We start from the raw sequence: 17424 nt of genomic DNA on the forward strand, positions 1-17424 counted from the left end.
AAAGCAATTATGACACATACTAAGGGGAATCAGTCAAAGGCAGTCAGCACATACCTACTATAAAGGGATTTTTAAGAACTCTGCTGGGAACTGAAAAAGTAGCAAGGCCTGAATCAGAGATAATAGGCCATGGGCACTGCACAGCTAATTACCACACAGGCCAGCTGAGGAGCTATCAGTAGGATGGATGTATCCCTGTTACACTGTCCTTTGGCTGCTCTTTAGCACTTCTGGGAAGCAAGTGATAATTAACTCAGGCAGATAGTCACATTAGTGTGGCTACAGCTCTTCAGGGAGACAAAGTAATATCTCTGCAAGGCAGCTCACCAGAGCTGTGCAGGGGCACCATTTTCATCACCATTAACACAGCATTCCATCAGCACCAACACTTAGCTCTGCCTATAAAGGAGTACCTGATTATACAAATAGTTATAATTGAAAATATTTAACTCCCCTAAAATCAGCCTCTTCTAGTCCTCTATCAGAAATATTGACATGGTGCTCAAATCTACATAATACTGTGGCAAATCAGGTGTTATGTCATTATTAAATAAGGATTTCATCACCAGGTACAAAATACCACATGTGAAAAAGAAACAGAGATTCATCCCTACCTTCCTTTTATCAAAGTGGGATATGTTTTCACCAGAAAATCTGAAATATTTCTGTGGGTCATATCTTGAAGAATTTCTGTGCTGCGCTGCACTCTCTGGCAAGAAACAGAAACCTAATCAATCACAAAAAAGTTCAGAGTGTCTTAAGTGTTAAGCTATTAAGTGTTTTCCAGGAAAAGAGAAAAAGGAGTTTTGCTTCAGAGAACATGCTCAGGTTCATAGTATCACTGACAGAGAGTGGGTCAATCACTTGAGGGTCATTTCTTGCCTAAACATCCTTACTTTACTAAGATCTTAGAATAAATCAGTAAGTTTGTGATGCATGCAACACAAAACAGTTGCATGTCACTCTGAAACAGGTCTTTGCAATGAAGGTCAGAGCTGCTCAAGGCTTTTTCTTCAATCTGAAAGTAGGAAACTTGAAATCAACTGAGGCTCCAGTCAAAAAAACTCAACCAAACAAAAAAAAAGGGTTGTTTCCTATGATTTAGCAACTTTAGGTAAAAATTAATACAAAAAATTCACCTTCACTAGCACATTAGATAGTTTGAAGGATTTTTTTTTTTTTTAAGTATGAAAATGATGCCACATGACAGCTTTGTTGAATATTTTAAAAGGATTGCTGTGAAATGCAAGACCTCACACTCCTGAGTTTATCCCAAGGTAGAATATATTTTAAGAGGTTTCTGGGCAGCTTCAGATGGCAAAGCTTGCAACCTGAAATCATCTGATAATGACCCAGAAAGTAAGTCTAAGGAACTTTCCAGAAGTTCCTGCATTTGTCCAGAGACAGTATGACACAGAAGACACATTAGAGACATCCAGCTGATTCTAGACAAGAAGACAGGTAACATCCCCATAATGCCTTCATTAATTGAGCTATCTATGCTTAAACATAATTCTGTCGACAATTATTTACACACTGTAGCTTTCCTGGAGACTTAAGGGAACTGTTTCTTTCTGACAAGTTATACAAAACTATCATATCCTGCAAAATTATCAGGATAATATTATAATAAACATTTTGTTTAGAGGACTAGAATCCCCACAAACAAATAAAAAAATTGCATCTTGGAATTGAAGTTTTAGACTAAAGATCTCTGAAATACATTAGCATGCAATCAGCAAAATTCAACTTTGTCTGTTGGACAGGAATTACTAAGAAATCAGAAATAATTGGGATGCTGTAAGGTATATAACCACTATCTATTTTTTTTTCTTCATAAATGGGAATTCTACAGATATTCAAAACAACTTTGTTTTGTGAACAGTGATAGAGAAATCAAAGCAAGCTGAATGAGTGTTTTCAAGAAGCTGTGTCATGGCAAGTGGTATAGTCACCATCCCCAGAGTGTTCAAAAATGTCGGGATGTGGCACACGTGGATGGAGCTCAGTGGTAAAGATGGCAGTGCTGGGTTAACAGCTGGACTCGATCTTAGAGGTGTTTTTTAACATAATGATTCTCTGATTCTATGAAAATTAGAAATATTTTAGTCATTTTGCTAGTGTGTTAAACCTGGCAAACAGGAATATTAAAGATGAACAGTGTGCAAGGTGTGACATTAAATTAGAAATCTGAGATTCTGAGAGTCACTGCAATTCTGTTTAACTTCTTAGAAAAACATTTATTAAATGCAAACACTGACAGGCTGTAATTTTCCTTTGCTCTTCAAAAGAGCAAGAACATTTTATAAAGGGCACTACTAAGATAATTCACTGATAGGAGAGGAGGGAATGTAGCTCTGTTTTCCTCCATACAATATCACTGGTTATTAAATTACTCATCTTCATGCACATGGATACAAATATTCATTTTGCTAGCTTAAAACATTTCTGATAGAAATGGAACTGAAAGACATGTAAAAATGATACTTTGGGGTCCACTGAATATTAATTTTCCCATTTTAATGAGAGGACTGCATTCCACTTTTTAAAAATTGTGACTTTTTTTCTTTCTTTTCTTTCCTCTTTCTCCCTCCTGCCCTTTCCTCTTTTAAAGAAAGGCAACCTTCTAAATAGAATTATTATTTGGGGCAAAAGAAAAATTCTGGGACAAATTGTTCAAACTTTTGTGATTTTCTTCTACATGAAAAGTTCGATTTTTCTACATGAAAAGTTTGCAATTTGGATGAAAACATAACCAACATTAATTTAAATGGGCAAGCTTTTCCTATACCTCTGAAACTGAATTCCAAATTCCAGCAAGTTTTGCTCTCTTGAAAAACAATGTACTCGACTCCTTCCATGTGTATCAGCATGGGAAGGTACTTCGACACTGAACCCTTTTCCAGCACTTGCCATGAAACTTTTCTACAAAGATTTATGGCACAAGGACACAACCTGTGGTGGTGGGAGGCCTCCTGCACCTGCAGGGCATTCTGGCAGCATAGTGAGTTTCTTGTGAGTGCTGCACTTGCAGGAAGGTGATGGATTTTCGGGGCTCCACTCTTGGCTCAGCAGGAGGCGGCTTAGGTTAGGATGGACAGCAGGCGTGTTCCAGGCAGTTGGCATGTTATTGCATGGGTAGTTCCTGTGGAGAGATAAAGAGATTCAAGATGTGCAGAGATAACAGTCCACAAGGACTCACAAATCCACAAAATCACAGTGCCCTAAGCAGCTATTCCCCCCTTAGCCCTCATCCTGTGAATTTTGAATAAGAACAAAATTTTAGATTATTTGGTACACATGAATAAATATAATCTCCCCCCACATCTCTGCCAAGTTTACTGCCTTCAGCTTGCAGATAGGACACTGAAGGAACAAGGGGATTGTGTTTGATCCCTTAGTACTGGAAATCTGCAGTGGACATATCTTTGTGAAGAAACTATCATTTTTCTTTTTCATGCAGTATCTTTTCTTTTTTCAAGTTTCCTCTTTGTTTCTGCTATACCAGGGAGAGTAGGGGAACGGGAGAAGAGAGGACAACCACGAGGATCAAATTGCTGGATATCATGGCTGGGAAAGAGTCAGGAGAAAGGGAACAAATGTCAAAGCCTAGCAAGCCAGCAACAAATGGCTCCAAAGCAGGACTCACAGAGCAAGCAGGTAGGACAACAAAAGCTGGAGCTCTACTAATGTTGCCCTCACTTCAGAATGAGAACAGTTTCAAATCATAGACACTATCCTATTGCCACTTCACAATCCTGGTGATTGCTGAAGTTATTGCTTCCAAACACACCAATGGGAACGGGAGGAACCTGAAGGGACTCAGATATGGAAAGTGCCAGGGAAGCTGTAAAGATCTGGGCCTGAGGTTACTGACGCACTAACATAAATTTCAAGGTTGCTTAACTCTCAATACCAAGCTGCATGAGCTGGTTTCTAGTCAGTCACATTGAGCACTGTGAATCATTCCCAATCCAGTGGCAGTGTTATCTTGCTGTTTGTTTGTTGCTTTTGACCCAATATTAGATCTAGCCAACAACACATCTGAAGCATTGGCTCTTGTGAAGAGTCAAGCAAATTCATTCTTGTTTCACTACTCAAGTTCCACTAGATGTATCCTGCTAGGATTTCATTCAAGAGAAATTAGCTAGCAACTTACGAAAGAGGCTGATTCTTCATACAGCGAATTCCAAATCCTGGTTTATTCAAGAAAGCATGAGTAAGGGAGACCATCTGCTCATTGCCGGGACGTTCATTGCTAAGGGAATCAGATAGGACTTACTTTATAAAATATTTTTTCAAACTATTGTACTGTAATACACATAGCAACTAGAGGAGGACAACCATATGGCAGTACCAACTGCCCCCCTTCAAATGCTGATAATTCAATTGTTTCATTTATTTATGTAAAACCCCAGAACATTCTGAGATGGTTGACAGGCTATGGTTCTTTTCTCCTAATACTAAAGCTAACTTCTGACAAAGTCCAACAGCAGCATTCTTCAAAAAAGGCTTGAATCCTCATTGCTATTCTCTCAGTGCTGTCACAGTCAGTAAGCAGAAGATGAGAAACACATTCTGCATTTTCATTTGCAGAGGCCTGGATCTTCTGTTAGATAGGGTATGTAACTTTATAAGTGTTGAGGTCCTGAAATCAGGTAGGAAGAGGAGAATACTGAAATTAGAAAGATATTTGAAAGACTATTTGTTAGATGTACTAGCAGTTGTATTCTCCAGGCACACCAATTTCAAGCTATTTTAAATCTGTTAATTCCAGTGAAGTGAATCTTTTCTTACATCACACAGAATGAGAAAAAAGCAGTGAGACAGAGCCCAACGATGTTACACTCTAGAAAGAAAAAGGTGTATGTGTGACAAATGTACTTTAAGTGTTCCTCTTACCTGAAGAAAGTAAACTGCTGTCCATAGATCCAAGGGTGTAATGTTAAGGCAGGATATTCTCCAAATGGAGGAATAATGACTGTAAGTACTAGAGACAGCAACACAAAACTAGCAGGGAGAACAACCTGCAGGGAACACAAAAACTTTAGGTTAGGTTATTGTAGAAACATTGTAGAGTGACACTGTACACATCCCATAATACGTGTAAACAAAGGCAGGAAGCAGGAGCACTCAGATCCAATCTGGTTTAACTTCTGAACATCAACAATTTAATCTCCAGCACTTTGGCTTAAAATTCTGGTTGTCATAGAACTGCATTAGGTTAAAAAATAAAACACTGGGCTAGTAGTGATAGAATAATGAATTGGGTGCAGTTGGTAGACTCCAGGCAGAAAGAAATAAAAGAAGAAATAAAAGAGTTGGAGTCAAAATTGCACTGTTACCCATTTGCAGCACCTCTACTGCTTTCCATAGGGCCATCATTGCTGCAAAGACAGTGTTGAGAATGTTGTGGGAAAGAACCTAGAACAGCACAAGTCAATCAATACCTGTGCTAGGAAGTCTTTGTGGCTGCGGGAGGCGTGGTGGAAGCGTTTGATGAGCAGTGCTTTGATCTGCTGATGTACAAGCTGAAAGCCTTTATACTGTCGGGACCCCTTGCCTTCATTTTGATCTCCTGTTCTGCCTACTGGCATTCGAGAAGTGTCACTCATTTTCAGGGCCATTTGTTCAGCTGGTTTGTTCTCAGTAGGAGTTTTGCCAAGAGCAGAACCATTTTCTTGAGTATCTCCTAGGTTAATAGGAGAAGCATCGGAGAAGACACTTTATCTTCCACACATGAAGTAGCACAGACATTTTAATGAGGTCCAAATTTTACCAACTATATATATCCTATCTCCATATTGCTTTAATTACAACTGTTGCACTGTGGTTGTATTTAGTGACATCACATAGGTTAACTTTCCTCTTACTCAGCAGGATGAACAGTTTAATCATCTGTGTAGTTTATGGACTAATAGTCAGCAAATTACTTTTTATACAGCCACTAAAACCATTGACATCTGGGTGCTTGGCACTCCACTTTTATTTGCATAGTTAAGAACCTCATCCAACCTAAACAGAAGTCTTTCTGCTTAATCTTTATTTTAAAGGTATCATGTCATGCCCTAAAACCAGATATTTGCTGATCAAATTTATTTTGTCAAGAGCACATAAAAGACTGAAAGTTTTGAAACTCCTCTTTATAGAGTGTTCAGAATAAAAGCCAGTCCCAAGAACAGTTAATCAAATACAGATCTCTACCTGTTTTTTGCATTTCAGGGTCAGCTTCTGCTGTGACCTTTAAGAAAACCTGCCACAGAGAAATACATTTTCTGGTTAGGAAAGGAATAGCTACAGTAAACTGACCTTCAGAAAACAATACATTATCCTTCAATATAAAAGAAGAAAATTTGGATACCTTTTGAGTACTTCATATTATTATCAATAATCAGAGGTCTCTTATGAAATACCTCAGAAAATAAGTGAATGAACAAAGATACCAAAAAAAAAAAAAAAAGGATGCATTTCAGGCTAATGGGTCAGGCTCCACAAGGCTACAATAAATTAAGGATTGGATCCTTTCTCTAGGCTCTTCTCAAAGAGAGAAGAGTGTGCCACAGCTTATGGGACTAGATTTTGAAGGACATTTTAAGAACAGGAATAGTCTCAGTAAACATTTTGGGTGCTTATGATGAGGTCAGCAGGTGTTTTAATCTGTCTGTTACCTCTTCAAGTGGTGTGTCTGAAACTCCAAAACTGCTGAGTCCCAGGTCATCCAGTGTTTCTTCCAGCTCTCTGAAGAGACTGGCATAAGATCGTTGTTTAAAGTTTTTATTGGGCAAAAGATAAATTAGTTCCTGACCAATGCTTTCAATTAATTTTGCTTCTGGGATATGATGGTGGATTACTTCTGCTAGCTCATTTAGATCTCCTGTGAAAAGTGAAAAGAGTGTCCACAGAATGACTATTTAACCATATTAAGCATGATTTCAGAAGCGGTTGTTTGCACTGAAAAGGTACTGCTCTATTACATAGCTCACAGATACCTCAGTTAATTCTACACTGGACTGGGCTATGTTGCTAATTATGCTTTGGAACTATGTAGAAGAAAACTATTTCAGGTTTGTTAATAAAGCACAACCAAATCTTCAGGAATATCTACTTAAATTGTTATCTTATGCAGAAAAGCCAAAATTACTTTTTCTTCTGAGAAAGTCTGTATGCTTGCTGTATAATGCTTCAGTTCTCATTAAAAAAATTACACAAAACTCAACACCATACTCATAAAGCACACAAACTTCCAGTTCATCATCTGTGCCTGAGACCACATATACACAAAAAACGATCAATGGTAAGCAAAACCAAAAAGAACCCTTATTAAATTCACGTTACAACAGAATACAAATGTTAGACACAAGGACCAAAGAAGGGAGCCTTGGCAGCACTTATCTTTAAGACAAGGTTGCAGCATAGCAGGAGACAGCTATGTGCTGGAATGCTGAACCATCCTGCTTCTTACCATCCAGTTCCAGCTCTGGAGATCCTTCTTCACCCCTGTGCACACAGCTGGAGCAGGAGCAGGAGCACTGAGATCCACAGCTACAAAATGACTAGCATGGACAAGCAAGAGATAAAAAGATTAATGTGCTTCAGACACACTCAAAAGGATGTAAAGGCTGTCAATATTTGAACAGCTTGAGTCAATGAAAAATATGGTATATCCAGAGCATCTTGAACGTACTATACTGAAAATCATCTGAAGACTGGATTAAGCAATGCATAAATCCATCTGCACAAATCAACTTTGAACTGAATATAAGATACCTGGGGGAATGCAATCAGCAGGGGCCATGAGTGTTCAGATTGTGTTGCTACTAGGACTGGAAGCACTATGTCAAGAGAAAGCACCCAGAACCCTACTTTTCAAGCTGTGAGAGGCTGGTTTAGCTACGGATAAATGTAGACTTTTCTGGTGTCTGAGCTGCTTACCAGAGTACTTGACATTTAAAATCGGTGTACTTGATATTAAAATCAGTTCTTGTAAAAGCAAGAATCAGAAAGACCTGTATATGGACAAAGGCAACTTGAGAGCTGGAGTTGTTCAGCCTGGAGAAGGGAAGGCTCCAGGGAGACCTTAGAGACCCTCCAGCACCTAAAGAGGGCTACAAATGAACTGGATAGGGACTCCTTACAATCATGTAGCGACAGGACAAGAGGGAATGGCTTTAAACTGAAAAGGAGTAGATTTAGGTTAGATATTAGGAGGAAATTCTATACTCTGAGGGCACTGGAACAGGTTGTCCAGAGATGCTGTGGATGCCTCACCCTGGAAGTGTTCAAAGCCAGGCTGGATGGGGTTTGAGCAACCTGGTCTAGTGGGAAGTGTCTCTGCCCACAGCATGGCTGCTGGAACTAGTTGATCCTTACGGTCCCTTCCAACCCAAACCGCGCTAATATGATATTCATAATTACATAAACATATGATTAACTGCAGTTTTGTACATAGTGTCAAGCAGCACTTAAGTGCTTTTTACCTTGGTGCAGTGCAAGTATTACTCAGATTACACATACTACACTCATACTTACTGTAGACCTTTCCATTTTTGTGGTTCTCATTTTGCGAACAAGGGTGAGATAAAAGCCAGAGCCAAAACAGTTCTTTAGGAATACAGGAGAGCCTGAGCAGAAGAGTTTCCCTTGGGATATGATGGCTACTCTGTCTCCAAGGATGTCTGCCTCATCCATATGATGGGTTGACAGGATAATAGTTCTGCCTAGAAGGAACAAGGAGGAATATTCAAGGCATGAACTCTCTCTGGAACTCAAAACTGTGTTTAGCTTTTTGGCAATTATTTCTCTGCACCAGAGCCAGTCCCAGGTTTGCCAAAACCATTCTGTTCAAAGAATCTTGTTTGCTTGTATTCATATCCCACTACTCATGACAGCTTACACAGTAGGCACATACTGCATCTATGACAAGTTTAAAAAATCCCACCAAGAAAATCAAACAGTTTCTACTCTCAAATCTCTTACCTGGGCGATATTTCAGCAGAAGATCCCAGATAGATCGCCTGGAATATGGATCAACTCCAGAAGTGGGCTCATCCAAGACTACCACTTTTGCTTCACCCACAAAAGCAATGGCAACAGACAGTTTCCTTTGCATTCCACCTACCAGAGGACAAACACAGCCAGGTGAGTTATGTAAGTCATAGGGATGTAATAAAAATTGCTTTTTGGTATGGGGACAAACTGCTACAAATAAAATGAAATGCGTCCTAAGACACATTTCTGCAAAGATAAGTTAATAGTAATTCTTCTTCTGAAATTCAAAGCAGGTTATTTATACATATATAAATAATATATATTTTCCATCTACACATTGCATTTTCTGCTTCTTGCCAGAAACAAAAGCAGGAAGATATGAGGTCTTCGTGTTCTTTCGTGAAACTAACCAACTCTTTTTTTGTAGTTGCAATCAGGACAAAGTAGTATAAGAATAGATGGCTGTTTATTAAAATCAGCCTTTGAATCTGAGAGTTATTGAAATACACTCTGTGCATTTGTAACTTCAGAATGGAAGAAGCTACTCCTACCAAATAATACAGTACTGTGGAGCACAGATCCTTACAGTGGGGCAGAATGATACTATAGTATTTCATTTGCCTTGAAGTAATAGGAGGTTTTATTTTGTTTTGTTTGTTATATTAACGAATTTTTTATACATATATTTATTTAAAATGAATAGCGAGCAAGTATATTTGAATTTGTTGTATATTTATAAGACATAGAAGCTTTAGGGACAGGTTGTGCCAGCTTTACTACTTGTACAGTCCCATTTACTCTTTGAAAAGAAAGCATCCCCCCAGTGCACATTGATGAGTCAGAATATGGCCTCAAATATGTAACTTGACCACTAATTGCCCACAGGCCAGGTAGGATGTGGCTATAACAACCTAGTCTAGCAGAAGGTGTTCCTGGCCATGAGAAGGGGTTGAAACTAGACAATCTTTAACATCCCTTCCAAACCAAACCATTCCGTGATTCTATGGGAGACAAAGAAAAGGCAGCAGGACAAAACATCTTAGAAAATTCCTGTGGGCACCTGACAAATTCTGAGCTTCTTCATTTCTTTTATGGGTGAGGCCCATGTCTTCCAGCATTGTTTCCAGCTCTTGCTCAGCTTCTTCCCTGGATCTTCCTTTCAGTTGAGAATAAAACAAGATGTGCTCTGCTACAGTAAGGCTGTGACAGCAGACAGAAAGGGAAAAGGCACGTTAAATGAATAAACCACTTTTATTCCCAAGCAGCAATAAATTCACTCTAGCTTTATCTTGCTAAAGGAAGAGAGGTTGCATTACCCTAAAACATCTTCTTTGGGATCAACACACTTCACTTGGAGGTCATAGTCTCTTTCTTTGCCTTTTCAAAGCAGAACCTGCTACTAAAGGAACAGGTATAGCAGCCATCAAACCATCCATTTATGGGAATAAAATGGAAGAAGTCTGCTGTTGAGATGAACACAAACTAATGGAAGTGAAGCTGGAAATCACCAGAGAAGGCAGTAAGTGGTTGAGTGGTAGTGGCAAATGGGCATAAAAATATCCTGCTACTGCACTATCAATTTGGATTTTTTTGCTTTAGTGGTCTTAAATTATAGTGCATGAACCTCCAGGATAACTCCTACTAGCCTACACTACAACACAAAACACCAGGAGCATTGTTATTTTCCTAAGAAACTTTGTTCCCAGTGAAATGATGCAGGAGATTTCTCCTGCTTTGGCTTTGGGGATGCTCACACATGCAGACTGGGATGCTTCTCCTTGAAGCCGGTATGGAGTGACACTTACTGATTGAACAGGATGTTGTGCTGAGGGCACATCCCTAATCTGTGCCGAATGGAGTCCATGTGAGTCTGGATGTCCAGGCCGCCAACCAGCACAGTTCCAGACGTGGGAGGGAAGAGGCCTGTCAGTATGGACCTAGGAAAACAAAATGAGGAAATGCCCCCTCTCCTCTCTTCTCTGTGCTAGATAAGGAAGCTACATTACATGATTCCACTAGATGGAGCATGATGACTTCTTACTATAGGCCTTGATGAAACCACCCCAGCAAAAAGCATGTCTGTAAATACTCTTGATCTGCTACAGAGAATCTGATGGATCTGCTAATGTCATTTTTAATACAACTGTCTATATGCTTCTGGCTTCCATCAAGAAACTGTTTTAGTTCAGCATGTTATATCACCCCTACATATAAATGGGTCTAAAATGAAGCTCAGTAGGATGAAAAAAGAATAATGGTTTGAGATCTCTGGCTATGCTGACTCATGCCCTAAATCTTTATTTTCTGTAAACTACAAGACCAAATGTTATGTTGTAAATGGGTGGCATCTCTTAATATATTTGGGTGATTAGTGGATTTTTCTGCTTAAAAAAGTTCAAAGCAATAAAAAATTTTGTTTTTATCAGAAGAAAAAAACCTCTCAAATGACAAAACATTTCAGCAGATTAGGATGCTTTTATTTTGGGTTGAACATATTCCTTGTGAAACAATTTAAAAAATCATAAGACAATTTAAAGTGCCTTTGAAATAAAAGTGTTTTAATTAAAAAACCCTGAAGTATTCTTCTGAGAAAATGATGAAACACATTCAATTCTTTCAACATTTGGTGAACTTGTCACAGATTTATAAAAGGTTTTGTTCACCAATGAATCCTATTTTGCCAAACAAGGTTCTGTATAAAGAAAATCAAACATCCTTGAAGTCCAGCTTCCTGGGATACTAGGTTTCTAGGACTAGAGGAACATTTTAATCTGGACATGGATCTTGCATGCACATAGTAATTTTATTTAAAGAGGGCCTGTATTTTATACTTTGAACACAGACCAATAGATGTGACTGACTTAGAGCCAGTCAGAGAAACCAAGAACATGTGGAATGTAGTGGCTTGCAAATTTTTTCTTTCAGCCAGAAGATCCTTCTCTTTCTTCACCTATGGTAGTTTAGCCATGGGAAATGAATTCTGGGAGAGAGAATTGCTTCCTTCTCTCTGGACTTTCACTTGTTTATGTCATGCATGACTTCCCTCCCAGGGCTTTAACTAATACAGAATACCTTCTTTATGCCTAGGGGCAGCATTTCCCCATCTGGAAAAGGCCTAATGCTGTGTGTCAGGCCAGCTGCAGGGGTGGTAGAGAGACAAGGGAAGAGTGAAAAGAAAAGACTGCCCCAGCAATAGAGTACTGCCCTAGATTTGCTTCTTCTAAAAGAAGAGACTTACATGGTAGTTGTCTTTCCTGCTCCATTGTGACCAAGGAAGGCTGTGATCTGACCCTCATAAAAAGTAATATTTATCCCATCTACTGCTGGTTTGGCACTGTTTGCAAAAATCTTCACCAGGTTCTGAATGCACACTCCTGGAATCAATCCTGCTGGCTCAGGCTCAAAGAAGGTATTTACTTGAAAGGCAAGAAATCAAAAATGAAAAGAGAATAAAAGCACCTGTTTTAATCCTGGTTCTGATGATGGCAACACATCAGTAAATGCAGAAGCAACAGCACATACACAGCATAATATAGCATCGTGTTCCAAGGCCAGATTCTCCAAGTCACACCAGTATAAAACTAAGGCTAGATTTCTAATTGCAGTGCAATTTATTTAGATTCACCCTCATATCTATGACAGGAGAAGTAGAGCCCAGAATTGTGGTGGTCTGTGGAAAGGTAATTCATCAGGCCAGGGGAAACTGAACATGCTTTCTGTTCTCATTGTGTAGCAGGAAGATTATTTGGAATTGTTTTCTGGAAATACTTAGATAGGCAGAGAGATTACATTAAACAAGCAGCAGGTTGCTTTTCTAGCTGGGCTGAAATCTGCCATTCAAATAATCTGCCCAGCTGTGCATTCTTTGACCATGATGGTTAAAAAACCTCCCCAAACACAAAAAAAAACCACAACAACAAAAAAACTTGCCTTTAATCCTGGTAGATGAAATTTATCTCATTGCTGAGAACAGGTCAGGATTTAGATAGTACCTAACATGAGCACTGCATGAGATGGCTTTCTCTCAGGATTAAAAATGCATTATTGCAAATAGCAGCATCAAGACATTTTATTGCACCAGCTTCTAGACAAAACAAACTTCCTTTGAAGTAAATTAAGCCCTTGGGCAATGTGAATTATGGGAGCTGAGAAACTGAAACTAAAGACCCTGTCCACTTTTGTTTACACAGAATGCTTTAGGCTTTGTAGAAGGCTTATTTTGCAATTGCAGTTTACTTAAATTGTTCAGTAGCCAGCAGGCCTGTGTGGAGAGCAGCCAATGCAAGCTGGGCAAAACCAGCCCCACATCCATCAGCAGCTTGTGTGGCTGTCATTATTGTCACCGGCAGGACTTAGAAAAAAGTTCCAAATTTGTTGTACATGAGAGAACAGCTGCAATAGTCAATATAGAATGGGTAGCACTATTTTAGATAAAATTATGTTTATGAGCAACTTTTCTTTTGATTTGTGAAAAGAATCTAGGTTTCCATTTACCTTGCTGGGACAAACATCTCTGTATTCACAGAAGTTCACATGGAGTCTGGCTAGATAGCTACCATATACTGGCAATTGAGGCACCTTCCTTGGTTTTATATGTGTCATAATCTTGTCTGCAAGACTCACTAGCAAATTATGAGGCAAATTCTCTGATGATCTCCCCCAGTATCTGCTTTGCATCACCTGAAGGACACTGGTGGAAGGTTGAGCTCCCTTTTTTTGTGATTCATATTTCTCCATTTTGATCCTATATCCTCATTGTCACTGAACTGTACTAGGTCTGCTCTTGGCTTCTCCTCATGCCTCCCAGTTCCTGGGTGGCTGAAAGGGAAGACAGGTTTTTGGGGTTTTTTGTACAGTGCGAGGCAGAAAGCCCTTCCTTTGTGGCCGTGGAGCAGTTGGAACCTGGGAACTAAGGAGTAAAGCACCAAAAAGATAAGGCAGTACTAGGAGAAGATTGGCTGAAATAACCTTTAACCTCTGCCTGTCTTTTTCCTTTGAAGTCCTGTCCTGTTTCCATTCACCCTGAATGCATGTTTTCAGTGCCTACGTGAGGAGCTCTGATGACCCCACTTTTATCTCTTGCTTTTCAAGAGTCAGAAAGGGCTCAAAGCTGTGTTACTTGTGCTACAGAATTCACATGCATTCCTCTGAGCATCTCATACAGAAAACTTCTCTGGCTCACCACAACAGAAGACATTGGGGCTTGAAAACAAGACAGGTTATTCAGGAATTCTTAGGTGATGGCTAATGTCAGCATCAGAAAAGGCTGCAGACAGACATACAGAGCACTTCAGATAAATCCCTTTGAAACCAGCCTTTTCCTACTGATGCAAAACACACTAAAGAGAGGCAAAAAAAAAAAAATAGAGGGGAGGGACTAAGAGGGAAGAACATTCACCTCAGCGTATTTTTATTGATGTCATGGCTCTGTTTAATTTTAAAGAGTCAATGTATGTGGCTCTTAGGCTCCCCTCAGCAAGAAAACTAACTTGCCAAAGAAACAGTCTGCATTTGTATGATTAAAAAAAAAAGTTAGGGAGTTCTTCTGGAAGCCAGCTGTCTTAATTGTAGTGGCTAAAATATTCCACGGGATGATGAATGTAGAGGAATAAATAAGAGTCAATGTCTCTGTCATGCTTAGCTCTGGTAGTTACATGCTATCACTTACTGGGCCCCTACTAGCTCTTGTAGCTTGGCTCCAATCATTGCTATGTCTAGTTTGGGATGAAGTACAATGAGTATAGTATCTCAGAAGTACTCAGGTTGCTCTCTCTCCTTACTATTAATTTCATCTTTGTCCTGGACATCTGTCTTAGGCTTCCCCTGCTCGCCGGGTTCTTTTTCTCGTTTGTGTTTACATTGTTTGTTTTTACCATCCTTCTTCCCCTGGCCGTCACTCTTTTCTTCTGTTTTTTCAGCTTCTTCAGATTTATTTGAGTTGCTTTCATTTTTTTCCCTTTCCATGGTCTTCTGATCCACACAACCTTCTGACTCTGGACTTTTTTCTATATAAACCAAAAGTAATCAACATTTAATTAACAAAAATTTAATATCCCTAGAGGTATTTTCAGGAAGAGGAAACAGTCCTAAGCCTTGAGCTTTTCAAGGGCTTTTGTAGAAGAGAGGATGAAATAACGATCAACACAATCAGACTACTTGAGATAATAATAGAACAATTTAAATCAGAAATTACTTCCAAAGACTTCCTGTTCAATCCTCAAAAAATATGGCCAATTCAGATCATGGCAACTATCTCCAAAGATAGAGATTTCATAACCTTTCTGAACAACATGTTACAGTGTTCTACCTTCATAATAAATACTTTTTTCCTTATATTGAATCTGAATTCTTGTTTTCTAGCTTATATCCAATGCCTCTCATCCTTCCACTAGACACATCAGAGAAGTCTAGCTCTTTTGAGCTTTCTCTCTTCAGGCTGAGCAGACCCAGCTCTCTCAGCATCTTGTATGTGACATGCTCCAACTCCTAATCAACTTGTTGGCTCTTTACTGAGTTTATTCACGTTGGTACAAGGATGGCGTAGATTATGATCTTGCTTAGAAACAGAAAGTAAACAGACTTAAATTAGTGTCAAACTATCCAGGAAAGAGTCAGGTTTAGAAAACTAGGGAACCTGAGTGTAAGATTAACATTTCATGGATGTTGTGCTGAGCAATAAGAACTCCTTGAATGTCTCAAAAGGTTACAGAGTGAGGATTTGATGCTGCTTGTTAAGCCAGGCCTTAAAGTCTCTCAGACGGAACAGTGACTCACCTCTAATGACTCTAATGATAGCACACCACTCCAAGTTCAAAGGCCCTTGCCAAGACTCCCAGTGTATGGCAGTCTCTCACCTTTGCAGCAGGCCAAATAATGGAAATATTATGCAGTCACCTTCAAGCAGATCAGTGAAGTTATTTCTAAAAAACAAAGTTTTAAAAGAACTCACCATCAGCAGTTGCTGTTTTCTCAGCTTCTGGGCTTCTGGAGCCAAGCCAATAGGATTCCAGCACAGGGAAATACCAAGGCTGTGGTAACCCATAATCCCCTAAAATAAAAATAAGTAGGTAAAGTGCACTTCATAACCCCATTCTGCAGTAGGTATAAATTCATCTAAGCAAAGTCTAATTATAAACACGTGCAGTCCTAGTGTTGCATATCAGAAGGTCAAACCACGTACCAAGTAGTTGACAGAACAGATTTTGTTAGCAGTTTTTTGGGTTTTTTTTCCTTTTGGACAGCAGTAAAATATTCAGAAAATGTGATGTGACTTGCCTGACCATGTCTTAAGTAGAAAGTAGTTTAATTGCAGAATGAAGCTACTCCCTGAATCCTTACCAACCAGGCAGCAGCTTAAGGTGGGATCCTAGCCTCACTCAAGGACGTTCTTTTAATGCCCAATTAACACCTCAGGTATGACATTACTGAAAAGCTTTTTAAATTTACACTTATTATCCTGGGGCTGAATTTACAACTGGTAATGAGAAAAGACACTCTGCCTGTTATTTCAGCACACAGCCTGTCAGGAAAAATGACAACAGTGTAATCCTCTTCTTAAACAAAAATGGGCTTTTTTAGTTACAGGTTAATTCAGTTTGGATAAGAGACAGCACAATAACATTACCAGTTCTTGGCAGCTCAGGTCAGAGTTACTGGAAGTCAACACTGCTTTCCTGGATCATATTGATTTATAGAATGAAGGAATTTGAGCTTCTATGTTTAAAACTGGCATCTTTGTGAACTGAGATGTTATTGGCCTTGTGTTACTTATTCAAAACAGGCAAGGAGATCTGTGATACTCATAAAAAGATGATCAGTTTTATGAATTGAAAACCACTGCTTATCAAAGTGTCTGCTTACTTCTGAATTAAGAGAAGATACCTGTGTTTCAGCCAACCACTTGTACTCCTATTCATGCACAGAAGTGCTCTGTCTTTGTTCATAAACAGTTTGCCTTGTTATGGACTGGATTATTCCCCTCTGAAACTGGTGGCTAAAACAACAGCTTCTCATTCAGGATGAATGCAAACCCAACTGAAATTTGTTATGGAGCAGAATGCTTGAATAGCCAAACGGCCATTGTGCCAACGGGTGGCTGGTTTCAGAGCAGACTTGAGCAGGACTAGAACCATAGGGCTCAAGGAATTATCCAGGGAATTCCTGCAGTAACCTCAAATAGTACAGCACTGATTTGGCAGGGCTGTATGTATGTGACAGAGAAATGCTATGAAATTCTACAGAAATTCTACAGAAACAGAGCAGCAGAAAGACAAAACAGACCAAATATTGGGAGCAAGTGAAGCTACTAACTAGAAGCCCTGAAAGATGCTACTTTTGTGTAAAGTGCTGACAGAAAAAAAATGATTTTTATCTATGAATGAAGAAATTTCTTGTTTAATTCCTGCTGTGTTCATGCAAACAGTCAATTGTCCACTT

The 17424-nt window shown here is 39.2% G+C and overlaps 1 protein-coding gene across 1 annotated transcript in view; it reads right to left on the reverse strand.

Moving 5' to 3' along the window:
• ABCA4 (ATP binding cassette subfamily A member 4) overlaps positions 1–17424 on the reverse strand; it is a 60813-nt gene that overhangs the window by 14683 nt on the left and 28706 nt on the right. Inside the window, exons 17-31 of the mRNA XM_041421722.1 lie at positions 15938–16036; positions 14769–14993; positions 12227–12404; positions 10794–10925; positions 10049–10188; positions 8977–9114; positions 8530–8717; positions 7463–7553; positions 6669–6874; positions 6205–6253; positions 5451–5692; positions 4903–5027; positions 4160–4258; positions 2956–3145; positions 615–709 (exon numbers count right to left, since the gene is read on the reverse strand). Of these exons, the coding sequence (XP_041277656.1) occupies positions 615–709; positions 2956–3145; positions 4160–4258; positions 4903–5027; positions 5451–5692; positions 6205–6253; positions 6669–6874; positions 7463–7553; positions 8530–8717; positions 8977–9114; positions 10049–10188; positions 10794–10925; positions 12227–12404; positions 14769–14993; positions 15938–16036 (2197 nt within the window). The remainder of the gene's footprint in view (positions 1–614; positions 710–2955; positions 3146–4159; positions 4259–4902; positions 5028–5450; positions 5693–6204; positions 6254–6668; positions 6875–7462; positions 7554–8529; positions 8718–8976; positions 9115–10048; positions 10189–10793; positions 10926–12226; positions 12405–14768; positions 14994–15937; positions 16037–17424) is intronic.

The sequence above is a fragment of the Onychostruthus taczanowskii genome, unplaced genomic scaffold, assembly GCF_017590055.1.
Source record: "Onychostruthus taczanowskii isolate IOZ18803 unplaced genomic scaffold, ASM1759005v1 scaffold7, whole genome shotgun sequence".
Taxonomy (NCBI): Eukaryota; Metazoa; Chordata; class Aves; order Passeriformes; family Passeridae; genus Onychostruthus; species Onychostruthus taczanowskii.